Consider the following 16,574-nt stretch of genomic DNA (forward strand, 5'->3'; position numbering starts at 1 on the left):
TCAATCCGTATTGCGGGAAGCACAAACGGGGGCCCCTCTCCCAATAAGCGCCAGGACTAGGATGCCTCACTTACATACTACGTGGACAGGACACTGACCGATCAGCCCCGTTTTGGATTCAGCAATGGACAGAGCTACACATGCGCGAGCCGGTTTCCAAGGCAACCATGACGCTACCACTCATAGACAGCATGGACGTGACAGCGCACTGCCTGCACTCAGCTGTTTGGACTTTGATCCAGCTGATGTGCATTTGCGATGGGCCTCATCTGTATTTTCGCGCGGTTTTTAAATGTTTGATTTGTTGATGGGTGTGTCTGGCACTTGGGTTAGGGTATATAAGGTTTTCACTGTCTTAGGTTCTATGCACACCCCCGTGAGAAAGATCCCATTGTGTGGATCGAAACGTTGGATTTGTGTGATTAACTTGTGAATACATTTTTTTTGCTTTACATCTGAGTGCTGTCGTCTTTTTTGCCATCTACATGGGTGGTAAAGTATACTCTATTTGATTTATGGCCCTAGCACCGGACCCTTATGTGTTTATACAGGAGTGCCAGTGGCTGCTTACACACACACACACACACACACACACGTTAACATCCAGCAGGGCAGCAGAGTACAGCAAAGAGAGACAGCACTCAGAGGTATGTCAGCAAAATAATGTAATGAAACAGACACAAAAATCCGACGTTTCGGTACTAGATTCCTTTCTGAATGTGCTGCATACTGTATGACAGGCCTGCACAACTCCAGTCCTCGAGGGCCGCAAACAGTTTGACTGAGCCACTAATTGAGCCAGCTGTGCTGAAGTAGGGATATCCTGAAAACCTGGCCTGTTTGCGGCCCTCGAGAACCGGAGTTGTGCAGGTCTGCTGTATGATATGGCTGATCCAGAATCCTACTAGCCATGTACTTGATACTTTATCATAGTTAATTTCCCTTCCTCTTTTGATTACAGTTCTGACCATGCTGTGGACAAGAGCACCTGTCACCCAAGAGCCAACATGACTACTATTTAGATAACAATACTTGAGTTTGCATTAGAATAAGAAAACGTGTATTAGTACTAGGGAGCATCACAATTTAATTAAAAAAATATATAGAAATATAGGCCTATTAATTTCCCATGCAACCAGATGATACAGGGTTGAAATGACCATGACAATACCCAGATGCTATGAAAGCTTCCCACTGTGTAAAATGCAGCTGCTGACTGCTCCTTACCCGGTGTCGCAAGGAGTTTCTATTCGCACAGCTCCAGAGAGTGTAAATTGGGCTAGATTTGTAGAGTTAGTTCACTAATTAGAGAATTCAACATTATTCACCTTTTTTTTATTATTCTTACACAATCTCTTGACAATCTCTTGAAAACTGGGTACAATGAAGTAAAATAATACTGCTGTATTCAAGAATAGTGGCACTATCCAATCCATTTAAAGAACTTTAGCCAACAGTATCAACTTAACAGCTTCCATGTCCATCACAATGTGTGGAGAAAGTACAGCAACAAATCAGATCACAGATCATTTTAGAATGGTCAGCTTTGTGTGAGATATGTATCATAGATTCCTGGTGCAACAGTGTGCCGGATTTGTCATTAAACAAATGCCAGAGAGATCAGTAGAATTATTTTTTTCTTTTTGGTAATTTTTGTTCGCTTTTTTATACACCACAGACAGTATACTGTACACCATTGACACATTTGCTGATCCAGAAGATAATTGCATTGTGTGCTAAAGCCATTTATTTCAGTAGCAAAATATAAGCATATACTAATGAAGGACAACTTAGAATGGAATACCAACAGCATTAAAAAACAAATGTAATTATCATATATTACAGCATAATCTCAAAAAACATTTTAAAAGAGCAGCCTTTCATGGGGATAAGGTGGCCAAAGACCCTGTTTTTTTCTGTAATGCCACCCCCACACCAGTAAGGAAGTTTTGAAGGGATCTGTTTTTATTCAATTACTTTGGATCTCTACATTTCTAGGTACTGTACAGTCACAAACAATACTTCAGTGCATCATATAGCCAGATACCTCTATCTGATACTTGCATGTATCTTGCAGGACCATCACAAAGCTTTTTTTACTAAACTGCATATTCATAGTTTTCTTTTAATTTCTGGCATTGATGAGTTTAATTATTTTATCTTATCTCCAGTCATTATTTTAATTTGTGCTGATTCCTGTAGAAACCACCAGGTAATTTAGTCCTTCTGCATTTCTTGTTTCAGTTAGGGTGAATGAACGAGTGTCTTCTGCAGCTGCACTCATATCACTGCCATCTGTATCTGAAAAAGTAAAACACATATTATTCATTTATCTATATATAATAAAATTGAAATTTGTGAGTCTGGTGCTAGATGCGGTGAATCTGATTGGTCCTCAGCCTCTGGCCAATCAGATTGGTGGCTCTATGACGTCACCCAACTGCCACTCTTCCCCCTCGGCCTCACCCAACTGACACACACACACACGCACTCTGTCCTCTTCACCCAGCTCACCTCACCGCCGGCTCCCCCCCATCACCCCCCCAGCTCACCTCCCCACCGGCTCCCCCCAGGGAATCCACCAGGCTCACCTGAGCCCCGGCCAGCAGCAGCATCCCCATCCGCCCCATCACACTCACCCTCACGTGCGCCGCCCTGCACCGGCTCCCGGATGGAGGGGAAGCGCGGCGCGGCCCTCCTGCCCCAGCCACCAACTTCAGGCTTCTCCCCCCTCGCTCCCAACGAGGAACGGAGGGGAAGCGCGGCACGGCCCTCCTAAACCAGCCGCCAACTCCAGGCTCCTCCCTCCTCGCTCCCAACGAGGAACAGAGGGGAAGCGCGGCGCGACCCTCCTAAACAAGCCGCCAACTCCAGGCTCCTCCCTCCTCGCTCCCAATGAGGAACAGAGGGGAAGCGCGGCCCTCCTAAACCAGCCGCCAACTCCACGCTCCTCCCCCCTCACTCCCAAAGAGGAACAGAGGGGAAGCACAGCGCGGCCCTCCTAAACCAGCCGCCAACTCCAGGCTCCTCCCTCCTCGCTCCCAATGAGGAACAGAGGGGAAGCACAGCGCGGCCCTCCTAAACCAGCCGCCAACTCCACGCTCCTCCCCCCTCACTCCCAAAGAGGAACAGAGGGGAAGCGCGGTGCGGCCCTCCTGCCCCAGCCTGCCACTCTTACCCCCCCCACCCCCCACCAACTTCCCGACCCCACCTCCTGCCCCAGGCAGATGCCACGGAGATATCAGGGCCAGGAGGGGAACCGTCTGCCGCCAGGAACCACCACCCGGTCAAGGTAACTCTCCCACCCACCCAGTCAGTCACCCAGTCAGTCACCCACCCACCCAGGGGAACCGTCTGCCGCCAGGAACCACCACCCACCCGGTCAAGGTAAGTCTCCCACCCAGTCAGTCACCCACCCACTAAGTCAAAGTCACCCACTCAGTCAAAGTCCTGACTGACACACTTCCCCCCTCAGTCAGGTCAGCTGACAAATACACAGGGGGAATCATAGCTGGCAACAGGGGGGGGGAGGAATCGGAGATGTGAACTTGGGGGGGGGGACCAGAGCTGTGAACAGGGGGGGTAACGGAGCTGTGAAGGGAGGGGGGGCGTATTGCTGTGAATGGGGGAGAAAGAGAGGGGGGAGACAGTGGAAGGGAGAGAGAGAGGGGGAGCCAGAACATTAAATCCCGGGGAGCGCCGGGTATATCAGCTAGTTACAATTAAAGTTCAATGGAATTTCCCTGAACTTCAAGTTTATACCATGTTACACAAAAATACCACATAATAAAATATTTACAGCACCTGGACTAAAGGTCATATTTACTAAACAGTGCTAAGTCATAACTGTCCTTGACAAAGTAGCCAATGATCTCTATGTATTGGTACTGATATAATTAGTGAACATGAAATGATTTAACTATATGTCAGAGAGTAGCACACATGTTGCTTAACTACTACTTAGTGCAGATACTTTGTATTTAAGGACCGTAAGGGCATGTGTTGAATCATTTATTGTTCATTTGCCATTTTATCAATAGGATCCAGAGTTAATATTATACTCGACATAGGATAATATGTGTCTTGTTTGTCATTTTAACACCCTGTATTGTAGTTTAATGTGATTTATTAAAGGTTATTTTTAATATTTCCATCCAGCATTCAGAGTGGAAGCTCTAGTGCTTTACTTGGGTTACTTCTCTTTATACCTTTCAATTACTTATTACCTACCCAAGAGCACCACTCCCGACCTACACTGAGCTGAAGCGGGGGTTACCTATTTGTCTCACAAATAAATAGAGGCAAGAAAATAATAAATAATCTTAGCAAAAAATAATAACTTCTGGACTTTGGATAACTGCAGCAATATTTAGGCCCAGCTCCACAAAAGGCTGCTAGATTTCAATATGCCTTTACTCCCATTCAAATTCAGCACCCTTTTGTGCACCTGAGACATACAGTTAGAACTATTCGATAAGACACTTTATGGCGCTGGTAGACACCTTATGGACCAGTAACCTGAATTACTAGAAATTATTTTATAGAATAGCACCGCTTAGCAAATATGGTCCACCATCTGTGCTCATCTTTCAACAAGCACCGGTCTAGGACATTTGGTCGCAGCCATTTCACCGCGACCAAATGACCGCCGGCCCTTCGCCGCAGCTCACCCCGCTGCCGGGACTTGTTACCGCCGCCCACTTCGCCACTAAGATTAGTGCCTAAGCTTAACCCTTACTCTAAAACCCCTAAAGTTATCCCCCTACCCTAACCACTAAAACCCCTAAAGATAAACCCTACCCAAAACACTAAAACCCCTAAACTTAACCCTCTACCCTAGCCGCTAAAATCCCTAAAACTTAACCCTCTACCCTAGCCGCTAAAATCCCTAAAACTTAACCCTCTACCCTAGCCGCTAAAACCCCTAAAACGAACCCAATACCCTAACCACTGAAATGTACATTCTTCTAGAAGTGGTTAGCGGCGAAGGTTCCAATGGCGGATCGGCTGTGGCAGAGGGTCCCTCCGGGGTCCCACACCGGCGGTAATTTGGTTGCGGCGAAACGGATGTGAACTAATGCCCCATTGCGACAAATCACTGCTGCCCGTGTTTATTTAATGGGGCACATAATACAAAACTATTACGATTTGGCTGCTTTAAAATGAACATCCAACAAATGCTTGCGGTTTTCAACATGCTTTTAAGGTGGCAACATTATAATAAGGGTTTCCAATGAAATGTCGGTATTTGTGTCCCAGACACTTGCCGGCCAGCGTGCCTATGTTTAGATCTGTTTCATGTATAAGCATTCAATGCTGATGTTTGACTAAATGAAGCTGCATGAAGTCACTGTGATATTTTTACTCCATGTGTCTGTGTTACTATTCCTGTGGCCTGACTGATCACGGAATACATTTGATTTAGAATTTTCACTTAAGATGCGCTTCCGGCTAAAGATCAAGCAGCACCAAACCAAATACTTTTATACTCGGTGTTAAATATTCAAGGCAAAAATCATACTAATATTTAATGGTCACTTAAAGCAGGGGTGTGCAAACATTTCCCCCTGTGCCTCCGTGCCTGCTCTACCGCCCCCCCCCCCCCTTGTACGCGCCCCAGCGTTAAATGACATTGCGGAGGCATTTGACCTCCCGTAACCCTGCAGCGTCATTTGATACCGGGTTGCCATGGAGACACGTCACTGGAAGCCAAAGTAAGGGAATTTACAGAGGCCTGGCGTGGTACCCCGGCATTTAATTTAAATACATTCTGGGAAGTGTGGGGCCTCTGTAACCACTGTGTCCCGCCCCCCCCCACCCCCCAGAAAATCCCACCCCCCCCAAAGGCGGTGCCCATCCCAGTTTGCGCACCCCTGACTTAAAGCACCAAAACCGTCAAAATCCTACATGTGTTTTTTTATATATCAGTTGTGTACTATTAGATAATACCTACTGCATTTTCATTAAAAAAAAAAATTTTTTTTACTCTATGCCATTTTTTATTATTTCTAAAGTATTAAGCTTTTAGGCGGTTGCTATAGCATCTATGTGTAGGAATCCACAGCACTTCCTCTTTTGAAATAGGCAGACAATTGGTCCTGTTCTTTTAACCCTGTTATCTGTGTCATTTTACCAGTTACTACCACAGAGACCAAAAACAAACAAAAAACCTATTAACTCAGTTTTATTTGAATTAACTATTAAAAAAGCTTGCATATTACCATACAAAGTAATTTTCTGGAATGTCCTTCCCAGAAATATCAGAGTGGCACACTCTCTCTCAGCCTTTAAAACCACACCTCTTTAACTAAGCATATGGTTAGCTCCGCTGGCTGTTACTATACATCTCAGATGCACAGACCTTAACCCCCTTGCAGACGCACTTACCATAACACCTTCGTACTGTCTCTGTAAGATCTCCATAATTACCAGATTGTAAGCTCTTTGGGGCAGGGACTCCCTTTCCTAATGTTACTTTTATGTCTGAAGCACTTATTCCCACTGTGTTATAGTACTATGTCACGTGTATTACAGCTGTGATGCGCTATGTACCTATATAAATAAAGATATACATACAAAATAAATAATTTCCAGAGCACTTGCCAATCTCTCTTTAGTTACAAATCTTAGGCAGAAATCCCAGTCCAGATGCAGGCAATGTTATGAACAATGTTATCCTATTGGTGGGGAATTATATAAATATGCCTGAGATTAATCATACTGAGTTTAAAGTGTGTAGTTTTCGACCACTTTTATTTGTCACGTTTTGGTGACTATAATGTACAAACAATTGACTTTAATGCAAAACAAAACGGTGAGAAATTCTGAGAGTTTGGCCCATAGTCTATGAAGATATCCTTTCCATGGTTGAGAAGAGTTCTTCCCCATCCAGACTAATGGAACTGACATCTTCTCCAGCCCAGTAAAGACTTGGCAGCATACTGAAAAAGGGGATTAAGTGAATCTATGGGTTAACAGTAAAATGGTGGTTTGCAGAGTGATGAAGAAGAAGAGGAGATTTGCTATGCTGGGTTAAACCGTATGACTCAGGACTACAGGAGCTATACTTACCTTCAAAAGCTGGATTTACAACACCTTCCAAATCCATTATTTTCTCCTTTGTTCGAGTGCATCTTAAGGAGTAGCCTTTCAACTGTTCTAGTTGTCTCTGAAGATAAGAAAACGTAGGCCTCTTCAGAGGGTCCTGGGTCCAGCATTTGAGCATCATGTCCCACCTAGGCCAAAAAATAAGCTTATGAAAATTCTAATTTATTTTTTACTATTATAGTTCTTATTCAGACTTGTCTCCAGTTAAAGCAGCAGTCAAAGCTGCTGTTTAAAACATCCCCTTTAATATGCGCATCAATACAATCCACACAATGACAGGTAATTAGCTAAGTTGCCGATCGAGCCGTTCTCCTGTGATCGAAATGCGAAGATTTGGCTCGAGGGTTCATTAGATGGCTGTCAGTGCAGCAGAAGTGGACCAAAGATGCAAAGTTCTGTGGGGAAGATCATGTGACCAGGCAGTCACTAGTTACAATTGGTGCACTGCTAGAGAGAGGGCAAGGCTCAAAAGGGGTGTGCCAGAGCCTGTTGGAGGTTATTGGAGAGTACGGCCGTGCGTGACCTGGTTAGTGGGACTGTATATATCTACTATTCTTTTGCATGTAGTAAAACTGTTACTCTTAGCCACGTGTGTTTTATTGCATGGGGTGCTGTAACGGGGTTATCCCACATAGTAGGATCCCGTACAGGTGGAGGTGCTACCGACTGACGACTCAGGCACATCCCAGGCTCCCAGCAGCAGAGGTTCAGGCCTCCTGTGAGCTGCAGGTAACGTACCACATACGTAGTAGCAGCCATATCTCCCAGGGGGTGGGGAAAAGTGCGCTACATATTTAATTATTTTTCTTTAAAGCATAATGTTACATACAGCGAGACTAGAATGTTGCAGTGATTCTGGTCTCGCAGTGATCAGGGTCGGGCAAACTTGTCATTTTTAAGACTGCTAAATACATATACATTTTCTATCTATTTCTCCAAAATATGACTGAAGATTTTACAATGAAATAAAAGATCAGGATAAAAAAAGAAGAAAAAAAAACGTACAGACAAATAGTTATTAAAAACTCTATACTATTATTATTTTTATGTGGACTATGTGAAATTAGTTTTTTCTTTTACGAGAGAAGATTTAAAATGAAATGGGAAGTTTATTTTGTGTGCAGTACAAATGTTTTATATTGTTTAGCTTGCATTAATTGTATTTAATGTGAGTCAAAATATATTACAGTAGCTCATTAAAACCTTTAAAAAGACACACAAATGCATATACAACTTCTAAACCAAAGGCTTTTTTTATTTGTGTCATCCCTGGTTCCTATACCGTGTTACTAAATCTGCAAACGTATGTTTGTTGCTGTTGGATTTGTTTGGCGACCCAATGCTATGGTCGAAAAACCAAACCTTACTGCATGCCTGCTAGTCATTTTTGCAGAGTTGGGCTGAATTAGTCAGTGCAAGAGGTGCCAGCAATGCTGTCTTTACAGAGTTTGCTGAGCTATACAGTTACGCCTAACCTGTTACACATGTGCCAAGACTTGTCATTTCAAATGGCTTACTCTGCACTGCGTGGCTGCTACAGCATATTGTGAATAAGCCCCCAAACGTTTCAGACAGGGGAAGGCTCCCCAACTACAGGAGGCAGACCACGAATACTTTCAATCAGCAAGTCAACAGCAAATCACATTGTGAATAAGCGAGTATGGGTTATGTTTACTAAGCAGCCTTCTGCCATAAGACGAGAAAATATCTTGCAGCCCATGAAGTCAATGGGCTATAACGGGGGTCCTCCATTGCCGGAAGCTGTGTTGTGGCAGAAGACTGCTTATTAAATTTGGGACTGTGTGTGACTTTTAGAAATCCTCATGATCCGTTAGCCTACTTTGAAAAGAGAAGAAATAATCTTCATTCTCTTAACCATGGAGGTGTATATATCTTGCCACTGTTTGTTGTCTAGTTTGTGTCATTATATTTCCCTCTAATTGAATTCTTTGCACTAGGAGGTGTTTTATGAGGAAGCTGATGTTGTTCTGCTTCGTTACTGTTGCAGTAAATAGCTTTCAGCGCTTTCCGCTTTAGAAGCCTGCAAATAATGGGAAACTTTCAGCTTTTTGGTCTTCAGCAGACAGGAAGTATGGGAGATCACCTTACTGACCAAGCCACTGTCTGTTTGTGTTAAAGGTAGTTGTTGATGAGGTTAGTTCTCAGCTCAATTTGGGGGACATAAAGGAACAGAAAAATTAGTCAATTCCTGCTTATTTAGACAGGGAAATCAACCCTTGCGATCAGAATCATGGATCTTTTCATACTACATTGCATATTAATTTGTATAAACAAGGAAAAATTACATACAATTACACAGATTTGAAATAAAGAAACGTACACCATTTATAGCGGCAATCCACGCTCTCCCTCAGGATTTTTTAGCTTTTCCACAGTTCTCCGACATGCAGTGACCGCCTCGGTTCCTGCTGTGTGGCACCCGGTAAAAAAATGTGCTCCGCGGACACAAAATGTCCGCCAAGTCACGGCTCACTGCTGCAGGAAATAGAAAGCTGTGACGTTCTCAGAAGATGGTGTCGCAACCTTCTATTGCTGATCCAGGCAGCCATGTTTGCATTTTTTTGGAAAACTAAAAAATATTAAAAATCTTGCCACTCGAGACCTGGGTATACTCAGACGTCAGGTGACAAGGGATTATTTAAGGGGGTACCGCAAAATGTACAAAAGATATTTGACTTCAGAAGCACCATGCTGCTTTAGGGCAATTCGATTGTAAGCTCTTTGGAGCAGGAACTCCTCTTCCTAAATGTAAATTTTTTATGTCTGAAGCACTTATTCCCATGTTCTGTTATTTGTATTATTTCTTATTTATATGATTGTCACATGTATTACTTCTGTGAAGCGCTATGTATATTAATGGCGCTATATAAATAAAGACATACAGTACATTTCCTGAAAATGAATTGTTAATACAGTGTTTGCCATCCTGGGGAGGAGGGGGGTGGCGGGTAGCAGGGTGTTTTAAAGGGGGGCTCCGACGGACAAACTGGGAGATATAGAAAGTGAACTGTTCTAGATGAGGATGTCAATAAGAACACCAGGAAAAATAATTTGAAGACTTCAAATGTTGTTCTATTTAAGTTCAGATGTGAGAGACTGTGGAGACTCCAGATCTGTCAACTTTACTCAGAATGTTATATGAATTAATCCCGAGCACATTACCTGTGTCATGAGAGAAATCATATTGTGTTAAAGACTAGGAATGGTTTTGAACCGTGCGCATCCTGTCATAGAAACATTAACAGCTTTTGTGCAGAGATGGAAGAAGAATGTCTTTAGGAAGCCGTCAGTGAGTATGGTATTCCTAAATGCTAGTTAGGTATTTGACACTATGTCTAGTGGCAAGGTCATAGAAAAGTTGGGTGTTTTTGGTATGCATGTGAAATATGAGATGGATAGTCCATCTGTTAATGGGAAAAAAATAAGCTTACAGAAGAAATCGGTGCTCACACTAAAATCAGAGTATGAGCATTGCACCTAAATCATATTGAAAGATTAGAAGCAGCCCATTCTGCTAGCAGAGGCTACAAAGGCACATCACTTTCGATGCATGGTTTGTACAGGAAATAGGGTAATTTGCATTAAAAAAAAATATATATATATATTTTTAAAGTTTACAAAAAAATAAAAAGTAGCATATCTCTAAATAATAATGAATATAACACAAGGCAAGCAATATTGATGCACAATTTTAATACACAGAGGTATACAGGCTAGAAAAGAGATTTGTAATATCATTAATAAAATCACGAGAAGTACAGTATATTAGAAGAATATTGCAAAGAAAATGTCCAGACTCCTACTAATTAAAATTTTAATTACAGACATAACGGTCCAAGCAGAAAGGTTACATGGAAAATTGATAACTACACTAGATAACTATCAGACCAGCATATTCCCACCATGATTTGATTTATTTTAGGACCTCTGATATTAATGTTGTATGGGTGCTCATAAGTACCTAAATTACCATTTTCTTTTTTTGTATGCTGAAATGAAGTCAGATTTAGGGTGTATGCAATTAGGATGTATTGTTGTGGAAACCTAGTTAGATTTGTCTAATCTGCCATTCACTATAAACATGTACTGAACCAGTAGCATTGGCTGTATAATTTATACTGACCCATGGGAAGAAACATTAATACCAATTTGCAGTGAGGGGGAAGGATAATTGACACATTTTCCCCCATGATAAAGAGGCTGAACATATTTTTAATAGCTGGAAACCATATGGATAAGTACTTTTATATTAGTAGAGATACAATTGGTATTTTCCTTTTAGGGCTAATGATAATTTTAACAGTAACTGCTGTTATGTTCATTGGGAGTCTTGTGAATACAGCTGTTTCAAGAGTAACATGGTTGGTAGAAGTGTTTAGGAAGACAGCTGGCCTCCACTGGCAGTGATATCATACATAAGTATTGGGGCAAGGTTTCTCAAGGGCTTATTGTTAAAGTAACCATAATATTTGACATACCATGTAGGAATCAGATCTAAGGCACAGACAGCAGTTACTGTACATAGAACATATTCTATATAGGACCACCACTATTTGAGATTAGAACTGGACATCTACAGAGGACTATAATGCACGCACAGGGTCAAACTGGCCCACCAGAGACCCAGAGAAATTCTCGGTGGGCCCCAACAGTGACCTTTCTCCTTGATGCTGATGGAGTAAAGAAGTTACTGACGTGGATCGGCACTTCTGCCTGCTTTCTACAGTCAGCTGTTTAATGAAAGTCACTTGATAAACACGGTACTGCCCAGCTCCTCTCCTGTGCTAATGACTAGTACCCAGAGTAAGAAAAGGAGTAGGACAGTATTCATCAGTGCGCCGACATTAAGCAGCTGACTGGTGTGGGCCGGAAGAAGCTACCCACAGCAGCAACGCTCTTACATGTGCCTCGGGAAGAGAGAAAAAGGGTACAACCTCTCCCCATATCACTCTCTCTCCCTCCCCATATCAATCTCTCTCCCTCCCCATATCACTATCTCCACCCTCCTCATATCACTCTCTCTCCCTCCCCATATCACTATCTCCACCCTCCTCATATCACTCTCTCTCCCTCCCCATATCACTCTCTCTCCCTCCCCATATCAATCTCTCTCCCTCCCCATATCACTATCTCCACCCTCCTCATATCACTCTCTCTCCCTCCCCATATCACTATCTCCACCCTCCTCATATCACTCTCTCTCCCTCCCCATATCACTCTCTCCCCCTCCCCATATCACTATCTCCACCCTCCTCATATCACTCTCTCTCCCTCCTCATATTACTCACTCTCCCTCCCCATATTACTCACTCTCCCTCCCCATATCACTCTCTCCACCTTCCCCATATCACTCTCTCCCTCCCTTCCTACCCATATCACTCTCTCCCCCCTCCCCATATCACTATCTCCCTCCCTACCCATACCACTCTCCCTACCATATCACTCTCTCCCTCCCTACCCATATCACTCTCTCCACCTTACCCATATCTCTCTCAATTCCCATATCACTCTCTCCCTCCCTACCCATATCACTCTCTCCACTTTACCCATATCTCTCTCCCTCCCCATATCACTCTCTCTCCCTCCCCATATCACTCTCTCTCCCTCCCTATATCACTCTCTCTCCCTACCCATGTCGCTCTCTCTCCCTACCCATGTCGCTCTCTCTCCCTCCCTACGTAAATTACTCTCTCTCCCTCCCTACCTACCCATATCACTCTCTCCCTACCCATATCACTCTCTCTCCTTCCGCATATCAATCTCTCTCCCTCCCCATATCACTCTCTCTCTCCCCATATCACTCTCTCTCCCTCCCTATATCACTCTCTCTCCCTCCCCATGTCGCTCTCTCTCCCTCCCTACCTATATTACTCTCTCTCCCTCCCTACCTACCCATATCACTCTCTCCTACCCATATCACTCTCTCCCTACCCATATCACTCTCTCTCCTTCTGCATATCAATCTCTCTTCCTCCCCATATCACTCTCTCCCTCCCCATATCACTCTCCCTCCGCATATCACTCTCTCTCCCTCCGCATATCACTCTCTCTCCCTCCCCATATTACTCTCTCCTTCCGCATGTCACTCTCTCTCCCTCCGCATGTCACTCTCTCACCCTCCGCATATCACTTCCCCTCCCTCCCCATTGACTTTCTCTCCCTTCCCATTCACTCTCTGATACCCCTGTACCCACTCTCTTCTTCACATCGATGTCACTTCCCCCCACCTGTGTCACTCCCCCCACTTGTGTCACTCACCCCCCTCCACGCTCCCCCCCTCTGTGTCACTAACTCCCATGTCACCCACTCTCCTCTCCCCATATTCTCTTTATATCTGGCCTTTGTCAAATGACAGACATAAACATATATATAACGCAGACACAGAATATCAACGTTTCAATCGGATTCAACGACAGTGATAACCATTGGTCGACAAATCACCAAAAAATCTACTCGCCGAACAAAAAAATCTACTCGCCACCTAGTACCAAACGTGTGCTGCTTGGGCCAATAGGCGCTCGCCACGATGTTAAATCCACTCGCCCGGGGCTTGCAAATGTATAGGTTTGTCGAACACTGGTGATAACGCAGAATATCACGGACTATTCCACAATAGCACACCAGCTGACGCAATAACCTTTGCTAATATATATATATATATATATATATATATATATATATATATATATATATATATATATATATATATATATATACTGTATATGTTGTTCACCTACCTCGATAGTTTCTCAGCTAAAAACAATGAGAGGGAATATTGCGCTGGGCTACTCCTTTAGACTTCCATCTGCAAGTCCCTTTCCTCCTACGTTATGTGGGAGAAGCGGGATCTGAGAGCTGGTATAAGTGGATTTCATTAGGAGATTATATGAAGGCTGGTTCACGTTATCATGATTTATTCTGGAATGGATTGTGTTCTGTGACCTCACACCAAAAACCTCTTCACCAACCTCAATGCGTGCAGAGCCTGTGGTCAAAACTCTGTATGCTGCATCTTCTGTGAGTAATAGGATAACTAGAACATATAGCTGGAGCGCTGGTCGCACATACAATTTTTCAAAAGAGTAATTAAAATGTGTTTTCTTCCTCAATGTGAAAAATAAAATAATACAGTTTATATACTTCTTATTAGCTACTTTCAGACAGATGGCATTGGTACAATGAACAGCCAATATGACTTAATGCTAATATAATTGGTTTACAGAGTGATGGCTTTAACACTAATGAATTGAATATGATGGCATTACTTGTCTGTTGACTGAGAAAATGTGTTTGAGATAATAAATGAAGTAGAGAAAGATAAGCCCAAACTCCCCAAATAAAATCAAAATCTAAAAAGGTACATTTATCTTTTCAATCAAACTCCAGTACCTTTATTACTTGAACAAAAATAACCAACACAGTATATTGGATTAGTGTTCACTAGTCCTAATATCCTCTAATACAATCTCAATTAGTGTAACATATGCCAGTCTGACACCCTAGACAAAGCACATTGGGGGAAAAAAGACCTCAGGTACTGTATAGAGTCCAAATAGATTAAAATGTTAATTAAAATGTTCTACTCATAAATACTGTAAAGTAAGAGTTTCCTCTACAATGTTTTAGCCAAGAAAACCCGAATACAGTACATATGATAAAATAGAACACATATTTACATTGTATGCCAAATGCTACACTGCAGATACATTTACATGCATCTCTACAAGCATCAGAAACCCCGTTCATCTCACCCGCACCTCATTTTCAAGGTTTCATTGAAAATCCAACATTTCAGGAAAATATATAATTTAGCATAGTATATTGCATATTATAGCATGACCATGCTAATATCTGCTACCAAGCACACTTGTTTACCTTCTTCTCCATACACTGATGCCCCTTGTGTATTTGCATTTCTTCCTGAAAGCTGCAGACCCAGCAATATCCTACGTGTGCTTTTGTTTTTAAATAAATAAATTCTGTACTATGAGAAAATACTTTGTAGCATTTAAAAAAAAAAAAAACAACTCTGAATGACATTTTTTATATATTATAATGCAACAAGCCTTTTTTGTTTCTATAGCAACCATTTACAAAGTAACAGATACTGAGTCAATACTCCTCTGCAGCCATTTAGTGAACCCCCGAGCCGAATCTTCGCCGATCGATCACAGGAGAACGGATCGATCGGCAACCTAGCTATTACTTATCATTGTGTGGATTGTATTGATGCACATATTAAAGGGGGGGGGGGAAACGGCAGCTGGAACTGCTGCTTTAAGACCTTATTCTGTATTGCCGTAGTAGCCGTTTGAGATGTTTTTGACTAAAAACAGCTGGAATAGGCCACTTCAGATAACATAGAATTACTCGCAGTCTCTCCCACTATGTCCATGATTAAAAGCCCTCCAGGGCTGGGGATTCCCATCTCTATATTTCTACGACATTAACTTTTATCCCTGTATTGTATATTTACCAGTTTCCAATATTTTGCACGGTAGCTGTCATTTTAGATATACAAGAGATACAACAATGTTATTGCCAGTGTTCGACAAACCTATACATTTGCTCGCCCCGGGCGAGTGGATTTAACCCCCAGGCGAGTAAATATTGGCCCAAGCAGCACACATTTGGTACTAGGTGGCGAGTAGATTTTTTTGTGTGGCGAGTAGATTTTTTGGTGATTTGTCAACCACTGGTTATTGCAATATCATAAATACGTAGGGGGCTATGCACTAAGCTCCGATAAGTCGTTTTAAGAGCGCAAAGTGCCATTAAAGGCCAATACAGGCTCCTGCACAATTCATTAAGCAGTGATAACAGCGTTTTATTGGCCTTAAAAGGCATTGTTTACTTAATTACTAACCGCTAAGGTGATTACGGGGTTAGGGGACATTAAATTATCGCCTTTTATTCTTGTGTATTTTTTGCAGCACAGGAGGCATGGACGGGATGAGGATGAGGACGGCCTTCATCGTGGCAGCCTGGCAAGGGTGAGTGCACTATTTATTTATTCTGATGAATGTATTTTAAATGGGCAAATGCATTATTATCCATATGTGGATAATAGTAATTTTGCCTATTATTGTACTGTATGTGTTAGGGGGGGTGTATTTATTTAAAAGTATTTATGTATTTTTAGTTTTTTAGGCACAGGATTGGTACTACAGGCAAGCGGGGACACCCAGTCACCCGCGGGGACGACCCGAGGGCTACCGCCGGCCTATAGTATAATTCCTGTCCATCCCCCCAAAAAAATTAAGCTGTGTGAAGTATATTAGCGGGGTATAGGGTTGTTGGGGGCACAGAGGGTGGGTGTGTTTGTAACGGTATTTCTGAACCGGCCTGACCCACCCAATCTCACATTGGCCCCTGTGGTCTAACCGGTCCCCATTACAGTGTGGTAGTGTCTGGTGGTGCACCTGTGTTACGCCGATGCTCGCCAC

General features: G+C 42.8%; 1 protein-coding gene across 2 annotated transcripts in view; it reads right to left on the minus strand.

The window, feature by feature from the left end:
• Positions 1 to 1,305: 1,305 nt before the first annotated feature.
• ROS1 (ROS proto-oncogene 1, receptor tyrosine kinase) overlaps positions 1,306 to 16,574 on the minus strand; it is a 184,461-nt gene continuing 169,192 nt past the window's right edge. For both annotated transcript variants that reach the window (XM_075597730.1, XM_075597729.1), the window contains exons 41-42: positions 7,072 to 7,235; positions 1,306 to 2,301 (exon numbers count right to left, since the gene is read on the minus strand). In XM_075597730.1, coding sequence (XP_075453845.1) covers positions 2,180 to 2,301; positions 7,072 to 7,235 — 286 coding nt within the window. In that variant the 3' untranslated portion in view covers positions 1,306 to 2,179. The remainder of the gene's footprint in view (positions 2,302 to 7,071; positions 7,236 to 16,574) is intronic.

The sequence above is a fragment of the Ascaphus truei genome, chromosome 4, assembly GCF_040206685.1.
Source record: "Ascaphus truei isolate aAscTru1 chromosome 4, aAscTru1.hap1, whole genome shotgun sequence".
Classification (NCBI taxonomy): Eukaryota; Metazoa; Chordata; class Amphibia; order Anura; family Ascaphidae; genus Ascaphus; species Ascaphus truei.